The following is a 25,974-nucleotide window of genomic DNA, read 5'->3' on the forward strand; positions in this document are numbered from 1 at the left end:
AGTATTTTTATAATTTTGAAAATCTGGGAAGTAGATTTTGTTTGAAACTTCCTCCTCCCCATCCCTCCACCCCAATCAAGCTCCCCAGGATCATAAGACACTATAACAGCTATGGTGGTGATGGAACTCCATTCCAAAGTTCTGAGATGACTTTTGGCTGGATAGACTCTGACTAACCAGATCATGGACTTCATAATATAGCAGTGGTGAGAATCAAAGAGGTTATTGTTTCCAAGATTTTTAAGGAACTCAGTCTTGCATTGTTCAGTTGGCTGAAGATAAGGGTCAAACAAAAATCCTCAAGGCACATAGCCCCCCAGTGATGGTGGCTTGGCTGATTCTGGCAGTTAGTAGTCATTGCCACATCATTAACCACTATTTATTGATCCATTCCCTATAGGGGCAGACACTATATGAACTAAGCACATAATACACATTATCTCATGTAATTCTGCACAACCCTATAAGATAGGCTATCACCATTGACATTTACAGGGGGAAAAAATTATCTCACGAAGGTTAGGTAACTTTTCCAAGTCCCTAGGCTAGTAAAGAAATTTGAACTCAGGATCACCTGAACCCAAAGCTGTATTCTCATTCACTATATAGTACATGACTTCCCATGTGTATACGCTGGGGTATTTCATTCTTTCTCCTTTTTTTTATGGGAAATATACTTATAAGTACTTACAACAAAATGATTTTGTTACTGTAGTCCCTAAAATCATTGAGATAGGAAGATATATGCAAATTGCCTAACCAAACATGAATGGGGTTTCTTTAATTGTTGGTTGACCAAGTGACTACCTGGTTCCCATAGGAAGTATATTATTATACCTTCTAAGAAAGAGGGCTAATAAGGAGTTCTATCCAAGACAACTATCTTTTCTTCAAAGGAAATCCTAATCTGATGCCAGAATCTGATAGAACCTTGAACTACAGGCATAATTTGTTGTTTAGCAACATATTTGTGAGGAGTATTGCTTTGTCCAGCACTTAGTTCTAAAGCCTGCAGTAGGAATGAGGGAGAATAAGCTCAGTTTGTAAAAGGGTCACAAAGGGATTTGATGTGTGAACCCTGGTGTTACTTTCTTACCAATTTGACTCCAAGGAGGCACAGAATGTAAGGGAGCTCTTATAATGACACTTCTGAGCCCACAATCTTGCAATGCGTTCCCTCTCCCAACAAAGAAAGAAGAAGTCAATCCTATGTGTGTCTATTCTGTGTCCGCCGGGTGCTTTCCCATAAGTTATCCTTTAATATTTCCACCATCCTTCTGGGGTAGGTCTCCCCATTTCAATGTTGTAGCCTCATCTCAGTCTCTTTTAAGAATAAAAGGTAGATTGATTGGAGAAATAAGAGTCAAAGAAGTGTTAGAGGGACCTTTTCATTTAGGGAGTGTTAAACTGATGTAATTTAAAATGAAATTGACATATTCTTTCTCTTCCAGGCCTTTTCTACCTTTTGAAGCTGGAGGCCTTGACATCAAATAACAGGACGGATGCCCATGAGTTCTAGGGTCTACTTCGAACCTGGACTGAGTTTATCACTACATCTGTCTTAGTTTTCTGCCAGAGGAGAGTAGTCATGCAGATCTGCTCCCAAGGCATTCTTAAGACACAAAATGGCACCTATCCACCTCACCACTTTGAAATTAAAAAGAAAAAAGGGTAATGATTCTCTCTGCTTGCTAGTTCCTTGCCTGAGTTCCTTTCTCTTATTCTTTAACCACATTTAAGGCTGAAATATCCTACCGACTCACTTCCTGGAAACTAGTGATCTGCTAGATTGAGAATGTAGGAGGTGACCATATAGGTTAAAACGAGGAACCTCCTTGTGACCAGGGACCTTGGCCCATTTGCCATTCATGCTGCCTTTCCAGTCTTTGCCAGATTACAGAATTCTTTACCCTCTATTTTTACCATATTTATTGACGAATTTACTGTTTTATTCTCAAAGGCTTATTTTGGGGCCTACAGCGTCTATGTTTGTTTAAAAACTGTAGAAAAAGTATTTGGTCTATCTTCAACTTGCTGTTTTATTTTAGAGAAATATGCAATCGGGCTGGGTCCAGCCGAGAATAGCCTGGGTGGGCTGCCAGCGGCTCTACCCTGGGGTGGTCCTTTCTTTTTTGGCTGTGGCTGTGGAATGCTTTTCCTTTCTCCCACGGGGGGCTGTGTCTTCTCTGAGGCAAAGGTGGACCAGAAGGGAAATGGCAGGGTCAGCAGCAGAGCCCCAGAGAGCAAAGGAGAGAAAATCGGAGTCAGCTCAAGCCACTAGCATGTCTTTGAAAATCTGTGGAAGCAAAGCAGCACTATAGTTCTACCTTAGAGATGCTCCAGTCTGTGGCAGGTGATGGGTCATGGTCACACACCATGCATAGTCAGAAAGAACGTCCGTGGATGACACAGTGGAGAGAGTGTCCTCATGTCCAGCCTTGAAACTCAAGTGCAAAAATATTACTCAAAGAGAAAGAAGACTCTTTCACTTATTAAGACCATTTGATTTGAAATGAACTATTCTTTAAAGAAATTCTGACCGTATAGTCTGCTTTAGAGAATACAGTAAATACCCCAAAATGGTGAATGATTGAACTGTTTAGATAAAGAACACATTCACCTTGAACAACGTGAGATCATGTGGATAAGAATTACACACTGGAGTTTCTCAGGTATTACATGGAGTACTCACCTAAGGGCCCAATAGCCCAGCCCTGCTAGACACCACAAATACCAAGAAAACAGGAGAACTGGGATATTACTGAGGAATGGGAGGAGAGCTGTAATCTTAGGTATGATACCCCGATGAATGGTGTCTTCTCTTCCCCATGCTGATTTGCATCAGGTCACTGATTGTACCTATCGTGGATATTATCTACCTATACAATACATCAAAGGGTTATTGTTCTATTCATATCTTTTCCTCTGGCCCTAGGAGAACTCTTTGTTTTTGTTTTTAAGATTTTATTTATTTATTTGAGAGAGAGAGAGAGAGAGAGAGAGAGAGAGAGAGAGAGAGAACGAGCAGGGGAAGGGCAGAGTGAGAGGGAGAAGCAGATTCCCCACTGAGCAGGAGTCAAACGTAGGGCTCGATCCCAGGACCCCAGGATCATGACCTGAGCCGAAGGCAGACATTTAACCAACTGAGTCACCCAGGCACCTCTCAGGAGAACTCTTAATGGTATTTACTTCCAATGTTTTCTTTATTCCATTTCTGAGACAACTCTCTGTGAAGACACTTAGTGGATATAGAAGCCTGGCTTCTTTTGAGCAATTCTTTGAAATGGGAAAGCATTTGTCAGGGATCAACTAACTATCTTCTAGGGCAATGGTTCTTAAAGTTTGGTTCTTTTATCAGCAGCAGCAGCATCACTTGGAAACATGCTAGAAATACAAATTCTTACACACCAGTCCATACCTATATGAATCAGAAACTCTGGGAGCACAGGTCAGCATTCCATGTTTCAACAAGTCCTCCAGGTGATTCTGAGACTACTCTCCTAGGACATGTTGGGCTGTGATATACTTGGGGATGTTTTTATTTGAAATCTAGTAGTGGGAGAAACAATCACATGTGTCAGGGGCCTGTTGATATGTTCTCTTTGGTCAGCTCATGTATTTTCTTTTCCTCTGTCCTTACCAGGAGGAACTGCCAGGTTATTTCTATTGAAACAAAAGCTGAGGTTTCATAATGTGGGAGTCTGAGGGCTTAGTGCTGTATAATGTTAGACTCTTGCCCTAGCGGTTTACAGGCTCTAAGAGGCAAATCTTATAAGTATCTCTGCAAAAGCCAGCTTTTAGACCACATGAACGACTTCCTAGCCATCGCTCGAATCAGCACACTTTGCCATTACAATTACACACTAAAATATGGTCACTTGTCAATGTGACCCTTCCTTAAAAGAAAATGTGCCTTTAGTGAGCAGGTAATTAAAGCATAGACAGGACATCACATTGGGTTTTATTTATATCATATTAAGAAAGAAGAGTCAACACCATGGAAAATGTCCACGGAAGGTAATTATCAGGAGGGATTTATGAAGGTTGTTTGTGGTTTGGTTGATGGAGACTCTAGAGGCATCTTAAACAGGCAGTTGTAATTGAGTCTCTGACTTAAGCCTTGGGGGCATTGCTCATCATTTGTCTTTACACAACTACTGGTTAGCCCTGGGGAATTGGGTTTGATAGACTAGTCTTCCTTTTGATTTAGGGGCATGCACAAGATATAAAGCTGGAAGAGTCTTTAGATATCATCTAGACTGATCGTTTAGAGACTTGGATAAAAGATGTATGTCTCAGAACCTACAGCAATTAGACACTCAACACAGTTATCACATTGTATTGTAATTGTTAGTCTACTAAGCTGTCATCACTACTACACTGTGATATCTTTGAGAGTGCAGACTTCATTTTAGTCATCTTTGAATCTCTGGTAGTTAACATAGTGTCTGGTCCAAAACAGGTTCTTAATTAATTAATTAATTTTTATGAATAATGAATGTATTTATCTTAGGTTTAACCTCTGGATTTGCTACCCAGGTGCCCCATGGGTTTCCATTTAGAAACTTGATTATATAGTTTATTTCACCTATTTATTAAACCTAAAATTATAGTATGTAGACTTAGAACAGGCCCTTAGATCATCAACTAATGATATTTTATTTCATTTCTCTCATTTTAGAATGACAACTCTAGCCCAGGAAAGAGAAGTGATGTGTTTAAGGTTCTACTGTTTATTCCTGGGTGGTAGGTCCTGGGCTAGAACAGCAATGCCCTAAATTAGCACTTGTGCCCCTTAACAGTTTAAGCCATTTTTAGTTTAAGCCATTTAAAGAACTCAGACCTAATGTTTTGAAGGGAACAGGATTATTTATTAAGCCATTTTCCTCAGGCGGGTCAAACATATTCCAGAATTGTAAAGTCTTAGATTTATGAAGGCGTCTTAAAGATCTTTGGCCCAACATCCCATGTAGGCAAGGATCTCCTTACAAACTTCCCATTAGGATGGCATTTAGTCATTGTTTGAACACTTTCAGTAGTGGGAATATCAATAAATCTTCTTGAACAGATCTGAGAGAAAATTCTTCCCTTTAAGTGAAATGAGCATTGCTGTACATTCTAAAGCACTAAGTGCCGATATCTACAAATACATGGAATGACTCTAGTACCTCTTCAAAGCAATCATTCTTAAATCTGAATATAATTTTCATCAACTTTAATTTCTCCTCCAAACAAAATATTCCTTGGTTTGTTCTTCAAAAGACAGGGTTTCCAGAATCACCCCATTCCGGTTGCCCTTCCCTGACTCTCCTCAACTTACCAATATTGCAATTTAGATGTAAAACACAGAATGCATTATTTTAAATATAATTAGCATTTACTTCCTTTTTTGTGTGTCCTAGATTTTTATTAAGGAAGTTTAAAACTGTGTTAATTTGTCTGCCTCATGGCTGCTTCTTACTATATTTTAGATCAGTTAAAAACTTTAGTTTTTTTTTTGAGAGGACAAGAAAAGAGTCCTATTATTTTCAATATTCATAAGTAAGATCTAGATGGATTAAAAAGTCTGAATGAAAAATAAAAGTACTAGAGGAAAATATTTTATTTGGAGATTTGAGGACATATTCTAAGCATGACTTCCAAAGATATAAATCACATAGGAAAGACTGCTATATTTTTTTATCTAATGGCAAAAAATCATAAATAATATAAAAAACTATAAAACTGAAAAATACATTTGTGAAATACATAATAAAGGTTAGTAGACTTAATATCTCAAGGATCCATGTGAATTGACTAAAACAGACACGAGAAAAAGGTCATGAACAATTGAGTAACAAAGAAATGAAATGGCCTTCAAACATGTGATGAAATATTCAAACAAAATAGCTACTAAACATGTTGGCAAAATTAGACCGGCAAATGTGAAAATAGCCAATATCCTGTGTAGAAAAGTATCTGACAAAACAGAATTTCTTGCACACAGCTGGTGGGACTGTATATTTGTAGTACTTATTTTAGTATAATTTAAAAATATATGATAAAAGTCCAATAATGCAATAACTGTTTTTCCTATAATACCGTTTTCTAAATTTATCCTAAGTAAATATCACATATGTACAGAGTGTCATCATGACATTAATTGTAATATAATAGGAAAAATAAATCCTAAAAATAGGGGATTGGCTCAGTAATGAATGCAATGTCCAAATGGTGAACTATTATTATCCTGCAGTTGTAAAACTGATGTTGTAGTAATATATTTACTTTACAATATAATAAAGTAAACCAGGATGTTACAAAATAGAGTGCCACAAACACACTTCTTCTTACCCTTGTGTTCAGAAATACTAGTTTTATCAGACAAAATAGGTTAGGTTTTGCTGCAGTAACAAAGACTCTCCAAATCTCAGTGACTAAATACAACCAGAGATTAGTTCTTGCATATGCTATGTCCCAATGCACGCCATCCCACTCACTCAGAAACACAGACAGATGGAGGCTCCAGAAGCTTCCATTACCACTGAGATAGGAATTAAGGATAGGACAACTTGCACAAGCTGCATGGCATTTCTATTTTGGTGTTAAAAGAAAATCATAAGGCCATGTTTCATGCCAAAGGCAGGAAGGAAGTGCAATCTTACCATGCATTTGAAGGAAAACTAATTTTTTTGACAGTTCTAATAACTACCACACTGACAGCTTTTCCTTCTATTTGCTTGTTTGCATTTTCTGACAGTTCTAAGACAGCATATAGAATACTTGATTACTAAAAATTAATGTTCAGACATGTGTCCTTAATCATAAGTTTGTGGAATGTTAGTGATTATATTTATTGCCTGTTAAAATATTTCTCAATCTTGATCTTGATTCCATTAACCAACATATTTTCCCTCCTGGTTTCATGCTTTTGGCAGTTTTAAAAAATGTCATATAAACCATCATCAACATGATACTGGGCAGAATGAGCACTATGACATGTTTGAGAAACTACTTCCAAAGGACATGGATGCACTAAATGATTCCCCAGTGTTTGTTCATTCAACTCCTAAGCCACCCCCTATTTATTTTCATATAATCCTCAGTTTACCATCTGGTTCTTAAAAGGATATAATAACAAAGTTTGCCAAGAGCTTTTCTGAATATTGAATTCCTCTTTGGTAGTCACTTGACATTGTGTCTTAAGTCGGACAAAACTTGATTTTAACCAAGCTCCTTTGGAACAAAGGTAAGGTATTCTGACCCAATGGTCCACAAATTGGCTATTGAATGCTCAGTTCTAGAATCTTGCTAAGGACCAATAGCTTGTTAATCTAAATCAGAAGGACATTTGTCTGTTTCTGGAGTGCAGGTACATTCATACTTATGCATGTTTTTCTCCCTGGGCATTCTCTGATTGATCCCAAGTTTGTTCTGATCTGAACTTGGAGACTTGAATGCAATTATAGGAGATGTTTTGTCTTTTCTCCTACCCTTGCTTATGCTCCAGTTCCTTCCTAGCAATGCTTGTTCTATGTCAAGTTAAAGTACTTGTCGCTAAGAAGAGTAGAAGTAAATTCCAAAGCAAAGTGGACATTTTAGATGTAATTGCTGTTGAGCCTACCCATTTGAGAGGGAAGTATTTTATGTGAAGGTAGTCAAGAGTTGGCTCTTCTGTGATTACCCAATTATGCATATTCATTGGAGGACTCCTGAAACCTCCTTCTGTACAGTCAGGGTTTTCCCATGACCTTGAGGCTGAAGTCACAGACCTCAGAACTCCCGCAAGCACTGTTTCTAGAAATAAACATGTAAAGCAAGACTTCTCAGAATGCTGAAGTACAGAAAGCTCTTAAATTTTAGAAAGTACTGTCCTGGAAGAATTGCTGGGTCAGAGGAGAAGAAAGAGAGATATAGAACTAAGAAGAAAAACAAAAACCAAAACTGGAGATAAGATGAAATTATATGTGACGTAAGGTTAGTATGTAAAGACTAATTCAAATTATGCAAATAATATGCAGACACACACACAGTCAAACCTAAAGAAAGGGGCACTGTGTATAACAATATTTTAAAATTTATCTTCTTTCTGAATAGACTGAGAGCGAAAACAAGGCTCTGTGCACCATCTTGTATGTGATAAGCACCTGTCCAAAATGTTGTGGAAAGTAGAGAGGATCATTGCCCTCATGGAGTTTACCATTGATCAGAGAGGCAGGCAATCACTACGCAGGAGCAGAAGTGTGATGAGTAGTCTGTAGGATCTCTACCTGGCACTACAGACGGTCTGGCAGTTCACCTAGTTTAAAGGGAAGTAGGGAGGGTCAAGGAAGGCTGTCTGGCAAAAATGATGTTTAAACTGAAACCAAAATGATGAGCAAAGATTAGCCATGGTAAAGAGGAAGGTGGAGAGCATCCCAGATTGAGGAATAATAAGGACAAAAACATAAAAAATTAACTATAAAAGATTGAACTTTAGCTCTTCATTAAAAGAGTGGTCAACATTTCTGTGGGTCATGCAGGCACAGAGCACCCCTCTTTCCACTCTCACTTTGCATTTTCCAGCTGGGAAACATGGACTATGAAACCAGCTCAAGCTTTGATATAGTTGCCAGGAACCTAACGTCCTTTCTAAGACTGACCATTTAATTTGGAATAGGTTTCATACATACTAGATCATTTTTAGTAGAAATCTGGACATTTGCTATCTAGTGCAAGGGTAGTGATTGCCTTGCTCCACATTCTATTATTGTTGTCATTTGGATGCTAAAGTGACTAGTTTTATAGTCTGTCTTTCTTCTTTAAATCTTCTCACCCTATCTTGCCCCCAGCCTTGGATCCTGTCCCATTCCTGGGATACTAAATGAGTAAACTGAGTTTTTGCCTGAGAGAGATAGAACGAAGTCATTGCTTCCTTGCCTGATAAATTCAGAATAGGCATGCTGAATCATGGCCCTTTGACTGGGGTAATTTGGTGCTAGAAGCAACACTGCCTCTGTCTACAGCGCCACCTCATACTTCAAATACAGAAGACTATATTTCATGTGCACCAAAATGAAGACCGAGAAAAGCAAAGTTTTTTGGATTCTTTCCTAGATTAAAAAAAAAAAAAGCAATTCCCAAAACTTCTTTGCTTAAGAATTTGAGATTTCAGAGTGTGGGGAGAAAGGAATGCATCTGCATAGCAGAAGGCTGAAGAAAATTCTTGCTTTTAAGATGAGTCATATTTGGAAAACTAATGATCATTTCTACCATCCACAGGAGCCCATTCTTTCTGTGAATGTTTACAGAGGAGAAATTCAATTGTGTTTTGCTAAATACATTTAGAAAGTAGAAGTAAAGCATCTTAGAAGAAGGGGCTTTTGGGGTAAGGCTACTGTTTGAGGAGATCCTAATAAAACTCTCATTTAAGTTCAGTACTGAGGCACAATGTGAGTGTTCCAAACTCTCTTGGCAACCTTGTTTAGAAAGGCCCTTAATACAGAGTTTGTTACAAAATTTGGAGAAAAGGGAGAAAGATAGAGAAGGATGAGAGGCACGTGGGCTGGAGCTGTGAGAAAGAAGTTTCTTTGAGAGTGTCAAATAGGTTTGGGAAAAGGAAAGCCATGGAAAGAGACAAGGAAATTTAAAGTGATCACCATGGTCAACAGATTCCCTCTATAGTTCTTCAGAAATAATTAAGAAGTTATATTTTGAACTTCTTTCTAGCAATTAGATTTTTCTTTAAGTGTGATGTTAGTTTGTTACTTGGCCACAAGGATTTTAGCTTGAATTTCAAAAGCTGAAAAATTTCTTCAGAGCAAATTCCATACATTATGGTGGTGACAGATATGATGCCAGTGGAAAGATTCTAAGGTACTACACAAATATAAAGGATAATGATTACTCAGTCATTAATCAAGTACCTACTAAACATCTACTATGTGTACAGCTCTGTACTTGGTCCAGGGAAAAACCAAGATTCAGTATGCTGTAAAAGAACAGTCTATTTTTAAAGATACATTCAGTTAATGTACTGACACATTAAAACGCCTGCAACTATCCCCTATAGATTTTGTCTCTGCTTCAGATGCTATTGCTACAATTGAGTTCATCCCTTTGCTATCAAAGCTACCAGTCTGCCATAGCCCATCATAGTTTACCTGAAGAATCTCTCTGAGATGAGAGTCTGGGCAACCTGAGTTAGAATGATTGAAGGTGCTTTCCTCTTAGCATGATGCTGTTCAGTATGATTCTGAAATGCTGTACTTTTTAATAACGTATAGCATAAAGTCAACATTTGAGAAATCATTGTGACAAATATCTGACTTATAAATAGAATTTGGGCCCACATTTTGTAAGCTAGACACATGATAGAACCTTGACCCATGGCTCCACTTATAAAGTCTGCAGAAGGAGTTGGGCACGAAGTAGCTAAATGTGGGGACATATGCCCAATCTTTCATTGGCCACAGCTCATTGGATTACTTACCCTAAGTAATTCCATGTATATGATGATCAGGGACCTATGTAACTAAGGCAAAAAGAGGATTTGGGTCAGAGCCCTTCAATTGGTAAAAGTGGAAATATCATGTGATCAATAATTCCACTATTGGCTATTTATCCAAAGAAAACAGAAGCACTGATTGGAAAAGATACATGCACCCGTATGTTTGTTGCAGCATTATTGACAATAGCCAAGATATGGAAGTGTCCATTGATAGACAAATGGATAAGGGAATGTGGTATATACAAAAAAAAAAAAGAAATGTGGTATACACATAGATATATTCAATGAAATACGATGCAGCCATAAAAAAAAAAGATGAGATTGTGCCATTTGTGACAACATGGATGGACCTAGATGGTATTACGCTAAGTGAAATAAGTCAGACTGAGAAAGATAAATGCCGTGTGTTTCCACTTATAAGAGGATTCTTACTTAAAAAAAAAAGAGGATTCTTAAAAGAGAGAGAGAGAGAGAGAGAGAGAATAAACAAATATAAAGCAAAATCAGACCTATAAATACGGAGAAAAAACTGATGGCTGCCAGAGGGCAGTGGGGAGGGGTGAGCAAAATGGATGAAAGGGAGAGGAATACATAGGCTTCCAACCATGGAATGAATGTGAATAAGTCATGGGAATAAAAAGCACTGTATAATGAATATAGTCAATGATATTATATATTTTTTAAGATTTTATTTATTTATTCTTGAGAGACAGAGAGAGAGAGAGGCAGAGACACAGGCAGTAGGAGAAGCAGGCTCCATGCAGGGAGCCCAATGTGGGACTTGATCCTGGGACTCCAGGATCACGCCCTGGGCCAAAGGCAGGTGCTAAACCCCTGAGCCACCTGGGCTGCCCCAGTCAATGATATTATAAAGTAGTAAGTGAGACAGATTCTAGCTACACTTGTAGTGAAGGTAGTGTAATGTATAAATCAGTCAAATCACTAAGTTGTTTACCCGGAACTAACGTAACATTCTGTGTGTCAACTATACTCAAATAAATAGAATAGAATAGAATAGAATAGAATAGAATAGAATAGAATAGAATAGAATAGAACAGACTACCAATCTGGGGAAACTGAAAGTTTGTGGATGAGTAATTGGTGAAAACTGAAGCAGAAAGGTCATATTACACATCTGGTGTTCTCAAAGTGTGGTCCCTCGACCAGGAATACCAGCACGACCTAGAAACTTGCTAGTGCTCCCCAGACCTACTGAATCAGAAAGTGTGAGGAGGGCTCAGCAATCTGAGTTTTATAAGCTCTTCAGGTGCGAGTAGCCAAAGAGAGGCTGTATGGCTGTCCTAATGGACAGCACAGGAGCTAAAGAGAGTTCCTGGGGAACTCTGTAAGCCAAGGAAAACTGTAGGTAAAGGAGGATGGATCCTATGACAGAAGAGAACTGGGAGAAATCCTGGGGAGAAATCTTGATCTCCACAGATCCTTCAGTCCCAGTTTTTGCTAGGTCATATCCATGTAACAATTGTCATGCTTGTTTTATGGATTCAGAATGGATCTTGGGCTTCTCAGCACCGATTAGGTCTGTTTTGAGCCCTGGGTAGTAAGTAGAGATGCTGTGTACAAGGTACTCTAAGGCCATGGATGTCATAATGAGAGCGGAAGTGTATTCCATGTAAGAGCGTGAGTTGTCTTCCAATTTCATTGAAACTGTGGTCAAGTGCAGCGTTCTAGGAAGGGCAGTTTCAGCCCTGACTCCAGGTTGGACACTTGACATCTTTTCTGGAATCCTTAGTACAGCCCAGTGAGGTGGATCCATAATAGCATCTGTATTAGTTTGCTAGGGTTCCCATCACTAAGTACTACCAACCGGGTGGTTTAATCAACAGAAATTTATGGTCTCATAGTTGTGGAGGCTAGAAGCCTGAAATCCAGATGGTGGCAAAGCTGGTTCCTTTTTAGTGCTGTGAGAAAAGGGTCTGTTCCCTCCATCCCTCTGTCCTGGACTTGTAGATGTTCACATGGTGTTTTCTCTCTATATGTATCCATGTTGAAATTTCCCCATTCTGCAAGGGATCATATTGGTGTCGACCCACCCTATGAACCTCATTTTACCTTGATTAGATTTGTTAAGACCCTATTTCCAAATAAGGTCACATTTGGAGGTACTGTGAGTTAGGACTTCAGCATATGAATCTGAGGGGCGGTACATAGCTTAACCCTATTTTCAAGATGAAGGGTTATGTGACTCTCTCAGGGAAGTAGTTTGGTTGCATGATGGCATGCAAGCCCACAGCTCTCCACAAGACTCTGCTGACTCCTATGCTCTTAAATATCCTTTCTAGGACTCATCAAGTGGTCTGGATTCACCAGAAGCTAGTCCATTTACCAGAAAAACCTGGGGTGAGGGCCAGGCAATGATGTAGAACACCTAACATCTACACCAGGATAAAAATCTGTGTTTCACATCTGAAACTACTTGAAGGATTTAGCACCTCTGATTTTTGTCCCATAGAGTAGTGCCGTATATTCCTTGGAGGGGGATCAGATGAATTCAGCTGACGCGATAGGACACTTAATTCTTTTCTATTGTGTTAAACAGATGGCATCAAACAGCAAGTTGAGAATATGATGCATGTGAGGATTACCACAAGCCAGCATCCTTTTGAAGAAAAAAAGAAATGTGGAACGCCATCGAAAGAAATCACATAAAGATGAACAGAGAAGGAAAGTGCTGTTTCTGGTAATCTGGAACCAGAGCCCCTTTGGCTTTTCTGTTCTTCTAAATATTTGCATTTGTGAGGAGAGTGGTCTGATTTATGATACCATCCTAAATGTCCCTTTGTTAGAAAACAAAAGAAAAGAAATACTGTAAATGCTGAGACTAAGTTTTAGAGCTGGCTCTTAACTTCAAATTAGATTCTGAGTATTTTGGGTTATTTTATAGGGAAGAAAAGGGGGGAAAAGCCTAAATCCTTATTTAGAAAAGCATAATGGCTCCATTTTAATAATGAGTTCCTTATACTGTTGCATGGTAGAGATATCTCACTAGCAAGAACCACTGTGTTTATAGAGGAGTCAGTTTCTCAGAACTTCCAATGGGATGTGACGCTGCCTCTGCCAAAGCCTTTCAGTCTAGGCTTCCTGTGTCATTGCATGAGACTGCCTCTTGGCTTACCTTTCTGTCTTCCCTTTTTTATGCCTTTTGGAGGTTTTTTGGGGGGTTTTTGGTTCCTAAACCGTATGCACTTTCCAAATTTTCTTAGCTTGACCATAAGCTCTTTAAAGCTAAGAATCTATCTTCTATTTCCTTTGCAATGTACTTAAGTGTCTTCAGCATAAACTCCTTTGGATGGAATGCATCCCTATCTTTGAGAAAGATTAGAAAGGAGGAAGTATAATCATTACCATTGGCTCCAGGGCCAGTTGCCAAATGTAAAGGCAACGCGTGTGGTTAAACTTCCCCATAATTAAGAAAAGGTGAAGGTTCTATGCAACATCAAGGGTGAACTGTGGCTGTTTTGTACTCATATGCTGGCCTAGATTCTTTGAGTTTTCCATCCAGGTGTATGAATCATTATAAATCTCCTCCTTCATATTTTCTAACATAGGGTGCAGTTGATTCAGTATTTGGCAGGGAAAGATTTACCCTCAGGAAGCTGGACTTTCCAGAATGCTGGTGGGAGATCCCAACTGGATCAACTTGGAGGTTGAGGCATAATGGAGGAATGTGAACTAAGATAGTAAATTAATATTTGGCTCGTTATATAGATATAAAAGCCCATAAATCATAACTGCTTTGGAAATATGGTATAAGAGTAGAAAGGGACTTTCCAGAATTTGAAATGTTGACCTATCCACCATACTATAGAAAGAGCTTTTGCTTTTCCGTCTTCTTCCTTTTCCTTTTCTCTTTCCTCCCTACTCCCACTTGATTGACAAAGATTTAGAATAAAATGCGGGAAAGTTTATATAACAACGGGGATTCTTGCCCAGATCCATCAACATTCCAACTGTACAGGTAACTCCCCCGTCTATGTTTAAATATGGCCTGTTCTTCAAGAGCGAGTTCTCAAATAGCAGTCACCGGGGTTTCTCATTCTAGTTACTCATGTGGCTTGGCTCAGGAGCTTTTTCTGTGCTGTTGCACTATGCTTCAGGATCTCCTGCCGTTGGCATTGCTGTGGGGGAGTTCAGTATCTCTGCAACAGAGCTAACTGTGTTCTAGAGTTTGCACTGCCAGTTCTGAGAATTTTTCAGGGCAAATTTTATAGCAAAGCAATGAGGCATACTTAAACACCTTATTTGAGAAATGAGTGCCCATTTCATAAAGTCGGTGTGAATTCTGGGTTCTCTTTAATTTGGAAATAAGAAATAAATGGGTTCCTAAACTTGCAACTGTAGAAAAATACGAGAATTCTGCTAATTTCTTGGTTAGCGAAAAACACATCTAAAATAATTATCCTCTGGGTCAAATTTCACGCCAAAATTTGATTATACTCAGTTTTATAAGAACTTTTTTTTTTATCCTCCTCTACCTTCAGGATAAACCAGATTTCATGCATATGAATTGCATGACATTAAAAAAAATGTATAGTTACAAGAAGGTCTGCAGGACGCTGCCAAAAATCTGCCAAATCTGTCATTTAGGAGTTTCCCAGCCCCTTTCCTTCCAAGACCTTTCTTTGCCACCATCGTGCTCCAGGCTAACGCAAATTCAGGTCACACCTTCAGCCCTCACGTTCTGCATCTTCAACCCCTACTTCTTGACTCACTCACTGGTCTTTCTAGACTGTCATCTACATGCCCTTCCATGTGATTTGCTTCCAGGGTTACTCATCTTTTTAATCTCCAGGGGGGAAGAGATTAGGCCTGGGTTCTTGAAGCCTGTTTCCTAAGGGTGTGGACACACCATGCATCTGCAAGATGATAGGCCGAGCCACCTCCCTTTGATCTACCTGCTCCTCTGCTCCAGCTGTAAATAGTGGGGATGCTGTATCTACTCATAAGGTTGTTGGGAGGGTGATGTGCCCCACCAGGGCAGCCTGTTGCCATAGTCAGTGCTCGATAATTGATAGCTACCATTCTCATAATTGTCAGGAATTGTTAGGTGTACAACCTTCTACTTTATACCACACATAGCACTATCAAATATAAATCTTGATCTGCTTCTCCTGCTCCTGCAACCCCCTCCCTTTGGCCTGTCTCTCGTATGGGCCGCAGGCATCGGCAGTGTTTTCCCATTTCCAGGCCATCCTCTGTGTTGGTTTCTGAGCCGGATCCTTGCTGAACTGGAGAGTGAAACCACACCCGAACTGTGGAGTCAATACGAGAGCTGGAGAATGAAAATATTTCTCCTAGGGCTAGATTTGGCAAAACCCTCTGTTTAAATTAAAAACACCATGAAGTTTGGGCCTTATAAATTGACAGTGTTCTTTGAAATAAAGAGAAGTTAACAGGGAAAAGAATGTGCCAGAGTGAGGATATACACATGACTGCAGTTATTTCAAGTCAGCTCTCTTGCAGCTTCTCTTTTCTTTTTAAAGATGAAAACAGAAAAAAAAGCCCTGAAAACCCCCCAAGAGCCCCCCCGGGAGGGGGGCAGTGCCCTTTCCCAGGACCCCGTAATCCCCCCCATATTCGGATCCTGGCACTTCCTCAGTCAGCACATCTCGAGCCAGATGTGCCAAACCACTCAGCACTCTCAACCCGAGTGTTTTCCTGTCCGATCTCCACTAGTTTCCTGGAGACAGAGTGCTCGTTAGCACCGGCCTCGTGATCGCGTTTGTTTGTTTCTTTCTGACTTTATTAATTTCCGAACCCACTAGCGCATCCCTGCGGGGCCACCAGTCAGGGCATGACTGCAGGAGAGCGAGTTCGGAGGAACACCTGCAGTGGATCCCATTCCTGCAGTGGGCCCTCCTGCCAGATGTGGCCCAGCCCCCCCCCCACCAGAGCCTCCCTGGGGGTCCCGGAGCACAACCCCGGGGGTGCTCCACAGGGAGGCAGCTGTGGCCAGGCAGGAGCAGCTGTCCCAGGCACTGGCCTTCCTTCTCTGCTGAAACCTGTGCTCCCTGTGCCCTCGGAGCAGCAATATGCAGAGAGCCGTGTCCTCCTGGTGCCTCTGGCCTTGGTGAGGTGGAGAGTTGGCTTGGGTACTAAGTGTATATGGCCACTGAACCCCGGGGGGCAGCTCTCTATGATGGCCATGTGGGCCCCTCCCTGCTACCTGTTAGCAACGTATCCTTTCGAATGAGGGGTGAGAAGAGAGTGCAGACCCAAGTGTGCAACTCAAGAGGTGATGTGGAATCCAAAGAACAAAACAAGTGAAAAAGCAAAAGCAGAACCAGACCTGTGACTACAGACAGCAACCTGGTGGTTGTAGAGGGGAGGGGTTGGGGGATTGGGCAAAATGGGTGAAAGGAGAGGGGGGAACAGGGTTCCAGTTATGGACTGGATGGGGCACCATGATGAAAGGCACGGCAGAAGGAATACAGCCGATGGTGTTGTAATAGCATTTGCACAGTGACAGGTGGGAGCAGAGCACAGTGGGGTGAAGAATTGGATCACTGTGTTGCATACCTGAAACTAATACAACATTGTGTGCAAACTATACATCATTAAAAAAAAAAGAAAGAAAGATGGGGGGTAGCCTTTGTGATGAAACTCTACTGTTGGGGGGTATGAGGAAAAAAGCTAAAGGTCCAATCAGACCTGACCTCAACCTAAACCGGTACCATAATAAATCCCAATAGTTTACTGAGATCAAACACAAACCCTTTGCTTGCCAAGTTCCTGACGGCTGAAGCAGCTATGTTTATTTATTTAATCACCAAAGGTTTATTAAGCAGGAGCACTGCCAGGCAAGGATATCTAAAGCCACAGAGATAATAAGCCATTGTCTGCCTGAAAAGGAAACTCGGTCAACAATCGACATCACAACAATCCACAGCATGGAGGGTATGCCAAGTGCTGGAGAAAGCCCTGAGGCAGAGAGGCCTACTGTGCAGAGATGTCGGGAGTTGAGGAAGGCCCTGACTGAAATCCAGCTTTCCCTAAAGCTGGTGTGAGAAATCACTGATTTTCTGGGTCCTCAAGGGACAGCCAGGTCCACGTTGGGATTCACATAAGCCTCGGCTGCTCACACACATCTGGATCATGCAGTGGGCCTCATACCTTCTTCCCATGGGTTGAAGGCACCTGGGAAACAATGAAAGTGAGACTCCTTCGTCCCCACTCCAAGAAGTTTGGGTGACGTTGGCTTGAAGCAGAGCCTGGGAAACCAGGTTCATTTTTATTAACAAGCTTTTCAGTTGATTCTGCTAAAAGTGGTTCTCAGACTGCACCCTGAGGGATGCCGTCAGAGCCCTGGATTTCCCGATTGTGTCCACCAAGGACTGCTCCCTGACTTTTACCACTTCCATCCCCGAAGCCAGAAAGTCACTACCGATCTGCTTACTGCAGCTGTTTGCCTCCACGCTCGAGGCTCTACTGGGAATCAGAGGTGTTTGATCTACACAGGATCCCACATGTCCTTCCCCGAGGCATGCGGATGTATAAGGCAAACAGAGACGTTCTCAGGATAGGGGGAGGCCCTTTGAGGAGAAAGCTACGTTGGATGTTCTCTTATACTTTCACCTGTGAATTTGAGCTGAAAAAAAAAATGCTAATGCAAATTAAAAGAGAGAGAGAGAGAGAGAGAGAGAGAGAGAGAGAATTTAGACTTGGCTGGGTCCCTGGCACAGACTCTTTATAAGAAGCAAGTCATTCCCAGGGCCTGGCTAGGACAGGGATGATGCAGGCACTTCTGAGCCCAGAGCCCAGACAGCAGACAGAGCTTCTCAACATTTTCCAGCTTTGGGGTAAATGCACCATCACAGGCACCTGTAGCCATACACACTTACACACACACCGTTTCAGAGGTTTCCTCTCCCACCTCTTCTCTCTCTTCTTCTTAATCCTTTCCCTCCTCCCCCACCCCCATAAAAAAAATCTTTCTTTTACTATAGAAAATACAAAAGTAATGTATTTTTTAAAAATCAATTGGAAATATAACATTAAATCCTTCTGCAAATACAACATGTAGAGCTTTTCCAGGGTCATGTTGGAGAAAACTCTCCTCTGTACAAGGTCTCCTTCTGAATAACAGTAACAATAACAACAACAATAAAAATATAGATTTTGATCCACTTTAAGTATGTTACTCGTTCTCCATGATGTGAGGGAACAGAGTTTATAGTTCAAGTAAGAGAGAAGTCGTACATTCCCATAATGATGGCAACTTTGCATTTTAGGAGAGCATTTGTCTTTTTAGGGGGTAGGGGTGGGGGAACTCTGTACTAAGTCCAAAGAGTTGTCAAGATACAGAAATTTTATTTTATTTTTATTTTTTTAAAGATTTATTTATTTATTCATTCAGAGAGAGCGAGAGAGTGGCAGAGACACAAGCAGAGGGAGAAGCAGGCCCCATGCAGGAAGCCCGATATGGGACTCGATCCAGGGTCTCCAGGATCACACCCTGGGCTGCAGGCGGCACTAAACCACTGTGCCACTGGGGCTGCCCGATACAGAAATTTTAAACCCCGATGGGATAAAGTTGATCTTTATAAAAAGAAGTTAATTGTTGTGTTTGAGGTAGATGAAACCAAAAATAGGTATGTCAAGGATGGGTGTTTCAGAGTAAAGAGATGATTTTCCTTTTTTTTTTTAAAAAAAAAAAAAGATTTAAAAATTTATTTGACACACAGAGAGAGAGCTGGAGCAGGGAGAGTGGCAAGCAGAGTGAGAGGGAGAACCAGACTCGCCTTTGAGCAAGGAACCCGACACAGAACTCGATCCCAGGACCCTGAGGTCATGACCTGAACTAAAGGCAGACGCTTAACCAACTGAGCACCCAGGTGCCCCAGGAGATGATTTTCAAGAAGAAACACTATCTTGACTGTTATGGATTGAATTGTGTTCCCCAAAAGATGTTGAGATCCTAATCACCAATATCTGTGAATGTGACCTTCTTCGTAAATAGATTCTTATAGATGATCAAATTAAGATGAAGTCAATAGGGTAGGCCCTATTCCAGAATGACTGGTGTCCTTATAGGAAGGGGGACTTTGGGCCCAGAGACAGACATGCAGACAGAGAGAATGCTACTTGATGAAGAAGGCCAAGATTGGAGTGATACAGTGTAGGCCAAGGAACGCTGTAGTCAGCCAGCAAATCACCAGATGCCAAGGAGTGATGTGTGGAAAAGATTTTCCCTTGTTTGGCCTTCAGAAGGAACCAAACTGTCTACACCTTGATTTGAAAGTCGAGCCTAAAAAAAAAAAAAAAAGAAAAAAGAAAAAGAAAAAGAAAAATAGAAAGAAAGTTTAGTCTCTAGCACTATAAGATGATAAATTTCTGTTGCTTAAGCCAGCCAGTGTATGGCATTTTGTTACAGCAACTCTAGGAAATGAATCCATTTACCTAAACACAGCAGCTTCTTTCTCAAGGTCCAGCATTGCTGATTGACCAATCTGAGTGGGTTGAGCTATCCCAGAACTTGGGGAGAAAGGGACAGGTGCACACTGGTGTGCGAGGAGCCTTGGGGAAGAGGTCCAAGGTACCACAGGGCTGTTAGGCTCTATGTCTTTGCTCTAGGGCCTCAGCAACCTTTACTCTGGTTTCCTGGAATTGCACCAGTTACTGTTTTGTGCCGAGGCTGCTCTTCTCTGTGGGCAAGCAGATCCTTGATTAGCCTGCTGGGACTAGGATTTTACACTACCTTTCTTTGCTCATCTTCCGTAAGGAGTTCTTATAGCACATACTGGCAAGTTCCTGGGTTGAGAAGTCAGATTTTGAGTTCTGGTTTCTAGTTTTAGCTCTGTGACATAGAAGCCAGGTAATACTAGCAGGTCACTTCATAACTCTGAATCAGTTTTCCATTTGTGAGGGGGTACAGTAACACGAGCTCTGTCACAGTATTCCTATAATAATGTAAAAGTATTTTGTACACTGTCCAGCATTTTCCCAAATGTGTTTCTATAGTCTCATAACCTGGTAAATTTGTGCGTGTGTGAGTGCCTGAGCCAAGAGAATCATTGCTCCTGGAAAAGAAAAAAAAAATCAGATTCTCAAAGGACATCCACTTAACATTTGCATTAAAAATAGTAACAAATAAATATCAAACTAAATCCGCAAAGTCTTATTAATTGCTAATCTCTAAGGAAAAGGGTACATAGACACAGACAAATACACATGGGAAAATTAGAAGAAAATGTAATGGGCAAACAAAGATCTAAATTCCTGCTTAGGAGTGATAAATGTTTCCCCAGACAGTTTCTACATCCCAAGGGGGCCTGGTATCTGGAAAAATACATTGATGATGTAATGAGAACCTTGCCCAGAGGAAGCACCTTTTGCTGAGGGAGATAGGGGCCTCTGGGCGCAGCCAGGGATTCTCGGCTGTGTGGCTCCATCCCATCTTTCTCATCGCCCCAGTCTGCCACTTATGAATTGGTGATCTCGCTTTTCTCTCTAAAATGCTATGTTGGAATACTTGAAGGTGAAGTCAGGTTTGTGAAATTACATGAAAATCTAAAAAACTATGGGTTACTCTTTCTCTTCTAAACCACGAGGACACTTGTGGCGATCACCCGTCAAGCATACCCTGGCCAGCAGGCTCCCTAATCTCTGTCTGTATAAACCATGTGTGTTTCATCGATTTGAGTTCATCTGCCCAAACACTTACTGAACAGAGCTGTGAGATCACACAGTGTAGATATGGAGCAAAACACAGGAAGTGGATGGGACAACTTTCCAAAGCAGCAGGTTATGGGCAGAATTGCCCATCCAGAAAGCTAAGAGTGTATGTATGGTTTTCCATGTGCGTTTTTGGCCTGGGAAATCTTGAGGATGAGGGAATCCAATTCTCCAGCATCCTTCTCCCCTGAGGTGGCACAGGCTTGCCCATGCCACTGGCACTTTTGGCTTGATTATTTGGGAATATATTGGTGAAACTCTAACAGGCCTTGATTTAAAGCAATGAAATGTTCAGATTGAGGAGGGACAGATGATGAATGTTTGGTTGGCAGGGTCTCGTGAGATAAAAGAGGTTGTCTATAATCTCTAGGATATTGGCGGCATATGAAGAGAGGATGGTGTGTGACAGTGCAGTTGAGCAGAGCTTTGGACCCAAGTGCAAATGTTTATTCGGGCACTGAACTCCTTCCCAGACCACTAGGCCCTAATATTCAGACTGGCCTCCCCATCCTCCTTTTTGGCGCAGGTGCTTGTTGAGGAACTTGGAGGGAACAGTTTCTTTTCTCTTCCATAGGCCAAGCCACATCCAAACACAAGCTTTCACACACAAGACTGACCTCATATACTAAACAAAAGTCAAGCCCAAGACCTAAACTGCACTTAGATCACAAATAAACGTCCTGTTAAATGTGGATCTAACAATTTCCATCTGGCAACACTCACAGCCACGTGTCTGACCATGGGTCAGAGGTGAAAGGAAGGCAGCATGGTTCACTGAAGGCTTTGTTTGCCTTGGCCCATAATTAAAGACAGAAGACATTGCTTGTTGGTGGCCAGAGGGCTCCTTGGGCATATGCGATCTCTCCCTTAGGCAAGAATGAGAGTGGGAGTTGGGTTGATGGTATGTTGAAGCATTCCAGACGTGAATCTAAGTATTGTCTCTGACGACCTCTGCACGTAGGCCCAGCCAGACAATGCAAACTAAGCTGGCAAGGCAGAGCAAGCTCGAGGAATGCAGGAGGGTTTGGGTGCTGAGAGGGAAGGAGGATGCTTCAATCATTGGCAGTTGTATGGAACTTGGTCAGCAAGGGTCTGTTAGCATTGCCACAGCACTGATTCACATATTTGTGGCCAGACCAGAGGGTGTGGGTGGGGGTAGACCGGTTTGCTGATGAGTGAGCTCCCCAGTAGTCCCTGAATTCCTGTGGCTGGTCACTTCCAGTGTTTTCCTTCATGGGTTAGGGCTTGGTCTGAGACAGAAAAGGGCCCTCTTGAGGTCATGTTGTCAGTGCCACGGCCCTCACCAACTGTCCTCTTACATTTCTTTCCTCTCCAAATGCATCAGAATCTTCCTCTGCTGTTTGCAGAGAATAAAACTTTACTTCATTATGGAAAACTCTTGCTACAAACAATATACACGTAGGAAAGTCAGCCATTGGGTCCAGGGTGATGGGACAGGGTTTTATGATGACATGTCAGTTCGCCCCGGTGTATGCCACCACTTCCCCATTCCCCTCCGTGCAGAAATTCTGTTTTATTCCTGTAATCCAGTTTCTAGTCAAAAACCATCCAAGATGAAATGAGACAATTGGCCTGGATATTACTTATATTATTCACACAATTTATTGCTCTAATTACCTAATAAGGGAAAGTGCACACATGTGCAGCCTGCTACTCTCGCCTTTTCCTAATTGTCTTCTGGCACTCCAGTGAGGATCAATCATCTCTCTCTCTCTTTTTCTCTGTTTCTTTGCTTCTAACATAACTTCCAAGCCTCACTCTATATCACATCATACTAACTCTTCCCAAATTCCACCTGCTTCCCTTATAAAACCCAATTCATATACCTCTCAATCCACAACTGGGAAAAATCAAGTCTCAGTCATAAAAATTAACATCTCTGCAGACAAATTTAGTGGCCAGAGTTTAAAAATGATATTCTGGAGAATAGCAGCTAAAACAAAACATGTTTCTCATTGTTGGTAAAATCAATAGGCCTCTGGCAATAGCTAAGGATACAGCTGTTGGGAATGGGGTCATGATAACCATAATTGTTACCATTTGTTGAGCTATCACTAAGCACCAGGAGTCATTTTGAGCACTTTATTAAAAATATCTCATGTTTATAGCAGCAATGTCCACAAGAGCCAAAATATGGAAATAACCCAGATGTCCACTAACAGATGGATGGATAAAGAAAAGGTGATATATATATATCCGCAATGGAATATTACTCACTCATCAAAAGGAATGAAATCTTGCCATTTGCAATGACGTGGATGAAACTAGAGGGTATTATGCTTATTATGCTAAGCAAAATAAGTCAGTCTGAGAGAGATATCATATGATTTCACTCATATGTGGAACTTAAAAAACAAAACAGATGAGCATAGGGGAAGGGAAGGAAAAACAAGATAAAAACTGAGAGGGAGGTAAACCATAAAAGATGCTGAACTTTAGGAAATAAACTGAGGGTTGCTGGAGGCAAGGTAAGTGGGGGGATGGGGTAACTGAGTGATGGGCATTAAGGAGGGTACTTGATGTAATGAGCACTGGTGAATACTAAATTCTACCCCTGAAACAAATAATACACTATATGTTAACTAAATTGAATTTAAATAAAAATTTAAAAAAATTAAAAAACAAAGGCATTAGTATGGCAAAAAAAAAATCTCAGGTAGTCTCACATCTAAATGCAGAACATGATTAGTATCCTCATTTTCAGATAAGGGAAATGTGCTTTTTTATGATTCCTTAGATTGCAAGAATTTAAAAGAAAAGAAAAAAGAAAAACTTTGCTCATAGTGAAAATACTTGTTTCTAATTTGGGCTTACATTACCAGAAATATTTGATTTTCTAGTTTGGCAGCAATAACCTACAAGATTCTACTTAGTAGAATTTGAAAGAATGGCAGATATGTACAGATGTCCCTTTATGGGCATGAAGAGTTCTTACTAGGAGACCCCAGGACTGTGAGGAGTAGTGTTTCACCCAAGGCTGGACGCAGCTTCCCTCTGCTTGTCTGCACCCAGGTGGGGAAAGAACACCTCTGCAGAGCTGGGAAATGTCTCTTGACATTTTTGTACACAGGTTTCTGGTCTCAAATTAGCTGTGACCACACTGCCCTCCAACTGACCAGAGTAACCAGACAGGGGCTTTGAAGGCGGGTACCAGAGTGAGGTGACCTTCTCAACCAGATACAGTGCATGCGAAGGAACTCATCTGCTTTAATACACATTTTGGACGGTTAACTCCTGAAAGATGAGGATGCCTGTGCCCCTGTAGGCCTAGTTCCTAGTAAGGGCCAGGTAAGGATTTATCAAATAAATGAATGTCGTGCCCTAGTTTATGCCAAGTTGGGAAAATTCTGCATTTGTTCAGAATAGTCCACATTTGGTAAGCACTTTTAGAGCAGGTGTTAAGTCAGAGTCTTCAGAGGGCTCTGCGAACCCTCTGAAACTTCACGCAAAACCTCATGTCAATGTGTGGGAATTTTGGTGAGGGTCTTCAGCATTCATTAAATTCTTAAGAAAGTTAGCTAAGAAAGTTTTACTTAAGGATTACTACTTTGTGGTTTAAAAGGCAGTTACACTGAATTATTTTATTTTATGGTACAACAATGCTATGTGAAGGACATTATCATAATCTTTAATTTACAGAAGGAGAAAATGTGAAATTGAGAAGGATGGCCCAGATATTATATAAAGAAGCCTAGTGTTCTCGCTCCAGATGCCTGTTCTTCCCACTTGCAGGTTGTGTGCCTGCGTGTATATGTGGGTGCGGAGAAAGAAACAATGATGAAATGCTAAGGTAGGTCCAACATTACTCTTTGGAGACTGGCTTTCCTTCCACCTCATGACTCAAAGAATGGGACCATGTCTCTCCCTCCCACCCCACCCCATCCATTTCCATTTCAGGGCCCTGCCTGATAGAAGCGGGCTTTGGTTTTTAGCTCAAGCCCTGATGCCTTGGCCAACCCAGCAGAGTAGTTTGAGGAACCAGAGAAGAGATGCATCACCATTTACTTTTGAGCAACAGCTTCTTTACCTATATAACGGAGTTAAGAATACCACTTACTCTGACCCGAATACATTTCTCTCTCCTTTTAAAGGCAGCTGAAAGCCTAAGTGACTTCTGGATCAATCATCCATCCTGAATGTTTCGTACTGCCTGACACCTGGGGCTCATCTGCAAACTGGGAGCCTTAGGATGAGGTGATTTTGTCGATGACTTTTAGCTCTAAAGTGCCTTTTCTAGGATACCATTGCGGCAGAAGCGAGTGGGGTGTGGGCAAGGGAAAGTATAAAAACAGAAGAACATCCGCTTGGTTAGGGTTCCTGGAGTCATTATTTCCCATTATCTCCCTCCACCGGTGTCTGAGTTCATCCTTTTCTTTCTCACTGCACCTTGGGTGGTGACCTCACTACTCTCCCCCATCTTCCGGAGCTCCTGCATATCACACCTGGAGCCTTCAAACAGAGGTGCTGGTGGAGCCAGCCAAGGGCAAAGGGTGCTTCGCGGTCTCCTGGCTTTCCCCACCTTCCTGCTGGGAGAATGACAGGTCGGGGAATTCTAACACTCCTGGGAAGTGGTTTTCCCCCTGGCAAAAGGAACTGTGCTGACAAGTTCCCCTGGGGCACTGGAGAGGGTTGGTCTGATGACCTGTGTAGGTCTTTCAACGCTCAGAATGGGTGATTCTGCAATTCTTCTTCATGACTAGATCACCCAGGGATTAACACATTCTCCCTCAGCAAATATAAATTAAGGCTTAGCAGACAGAGTCTGACTCATGAACTGTAAGGGGGGTTAGAGT

General features: G+C 41.3%; 2 protein-coding genes across 2 annotated transcripts in view; both read right to left on the reverse strand.

The window, feature by feature from the left end:
- The window catches only part of PHLDB2 (pleckstrin homology like domain family B member 2), a 217,746-nt gene that overhangs the window by 166,326 nt on the left and 25,446 nt on the right, over positions 1 to 25,974 (reverse strand).
- PLCXD2 (phosphatidylinositol specific phospholipase C X domain containing 2) overlaps positions 19,180 to 25,974 on the reverse strand; it is an 86,369-nt gene continuing 79,574 nt past the window's right edge. The window contains exon 4 of the mRNA XM_055316054.1: positions 19,180 to 19,733. Coding sequence (XP_055172029.1) covers positions 19,709 to 19,733 — 25 coding nt within the window. The 3' untranslated portion in view covers positions 19,180 to 19,708. The remainder of the gene's footprint in view (positions 19,734 to 25,974) is intronic.

This window comes from Nyctereutes procyonoides, unplaced genomic scaffold (genome assembly GCF_905146905.1).
Source record: "Nyctereutes procyonoides isolate TBG_1078 unplaced genomic scaffold, NYPRO_anot_genome, whole genome shotgun sequence".
Taxonomy (NCBI): Eukaryota; Metazoa; Chordata; class Mammalia; order Carnivora; family Canidae; genus Nyctereutes; species Nyctereutes procyonoides.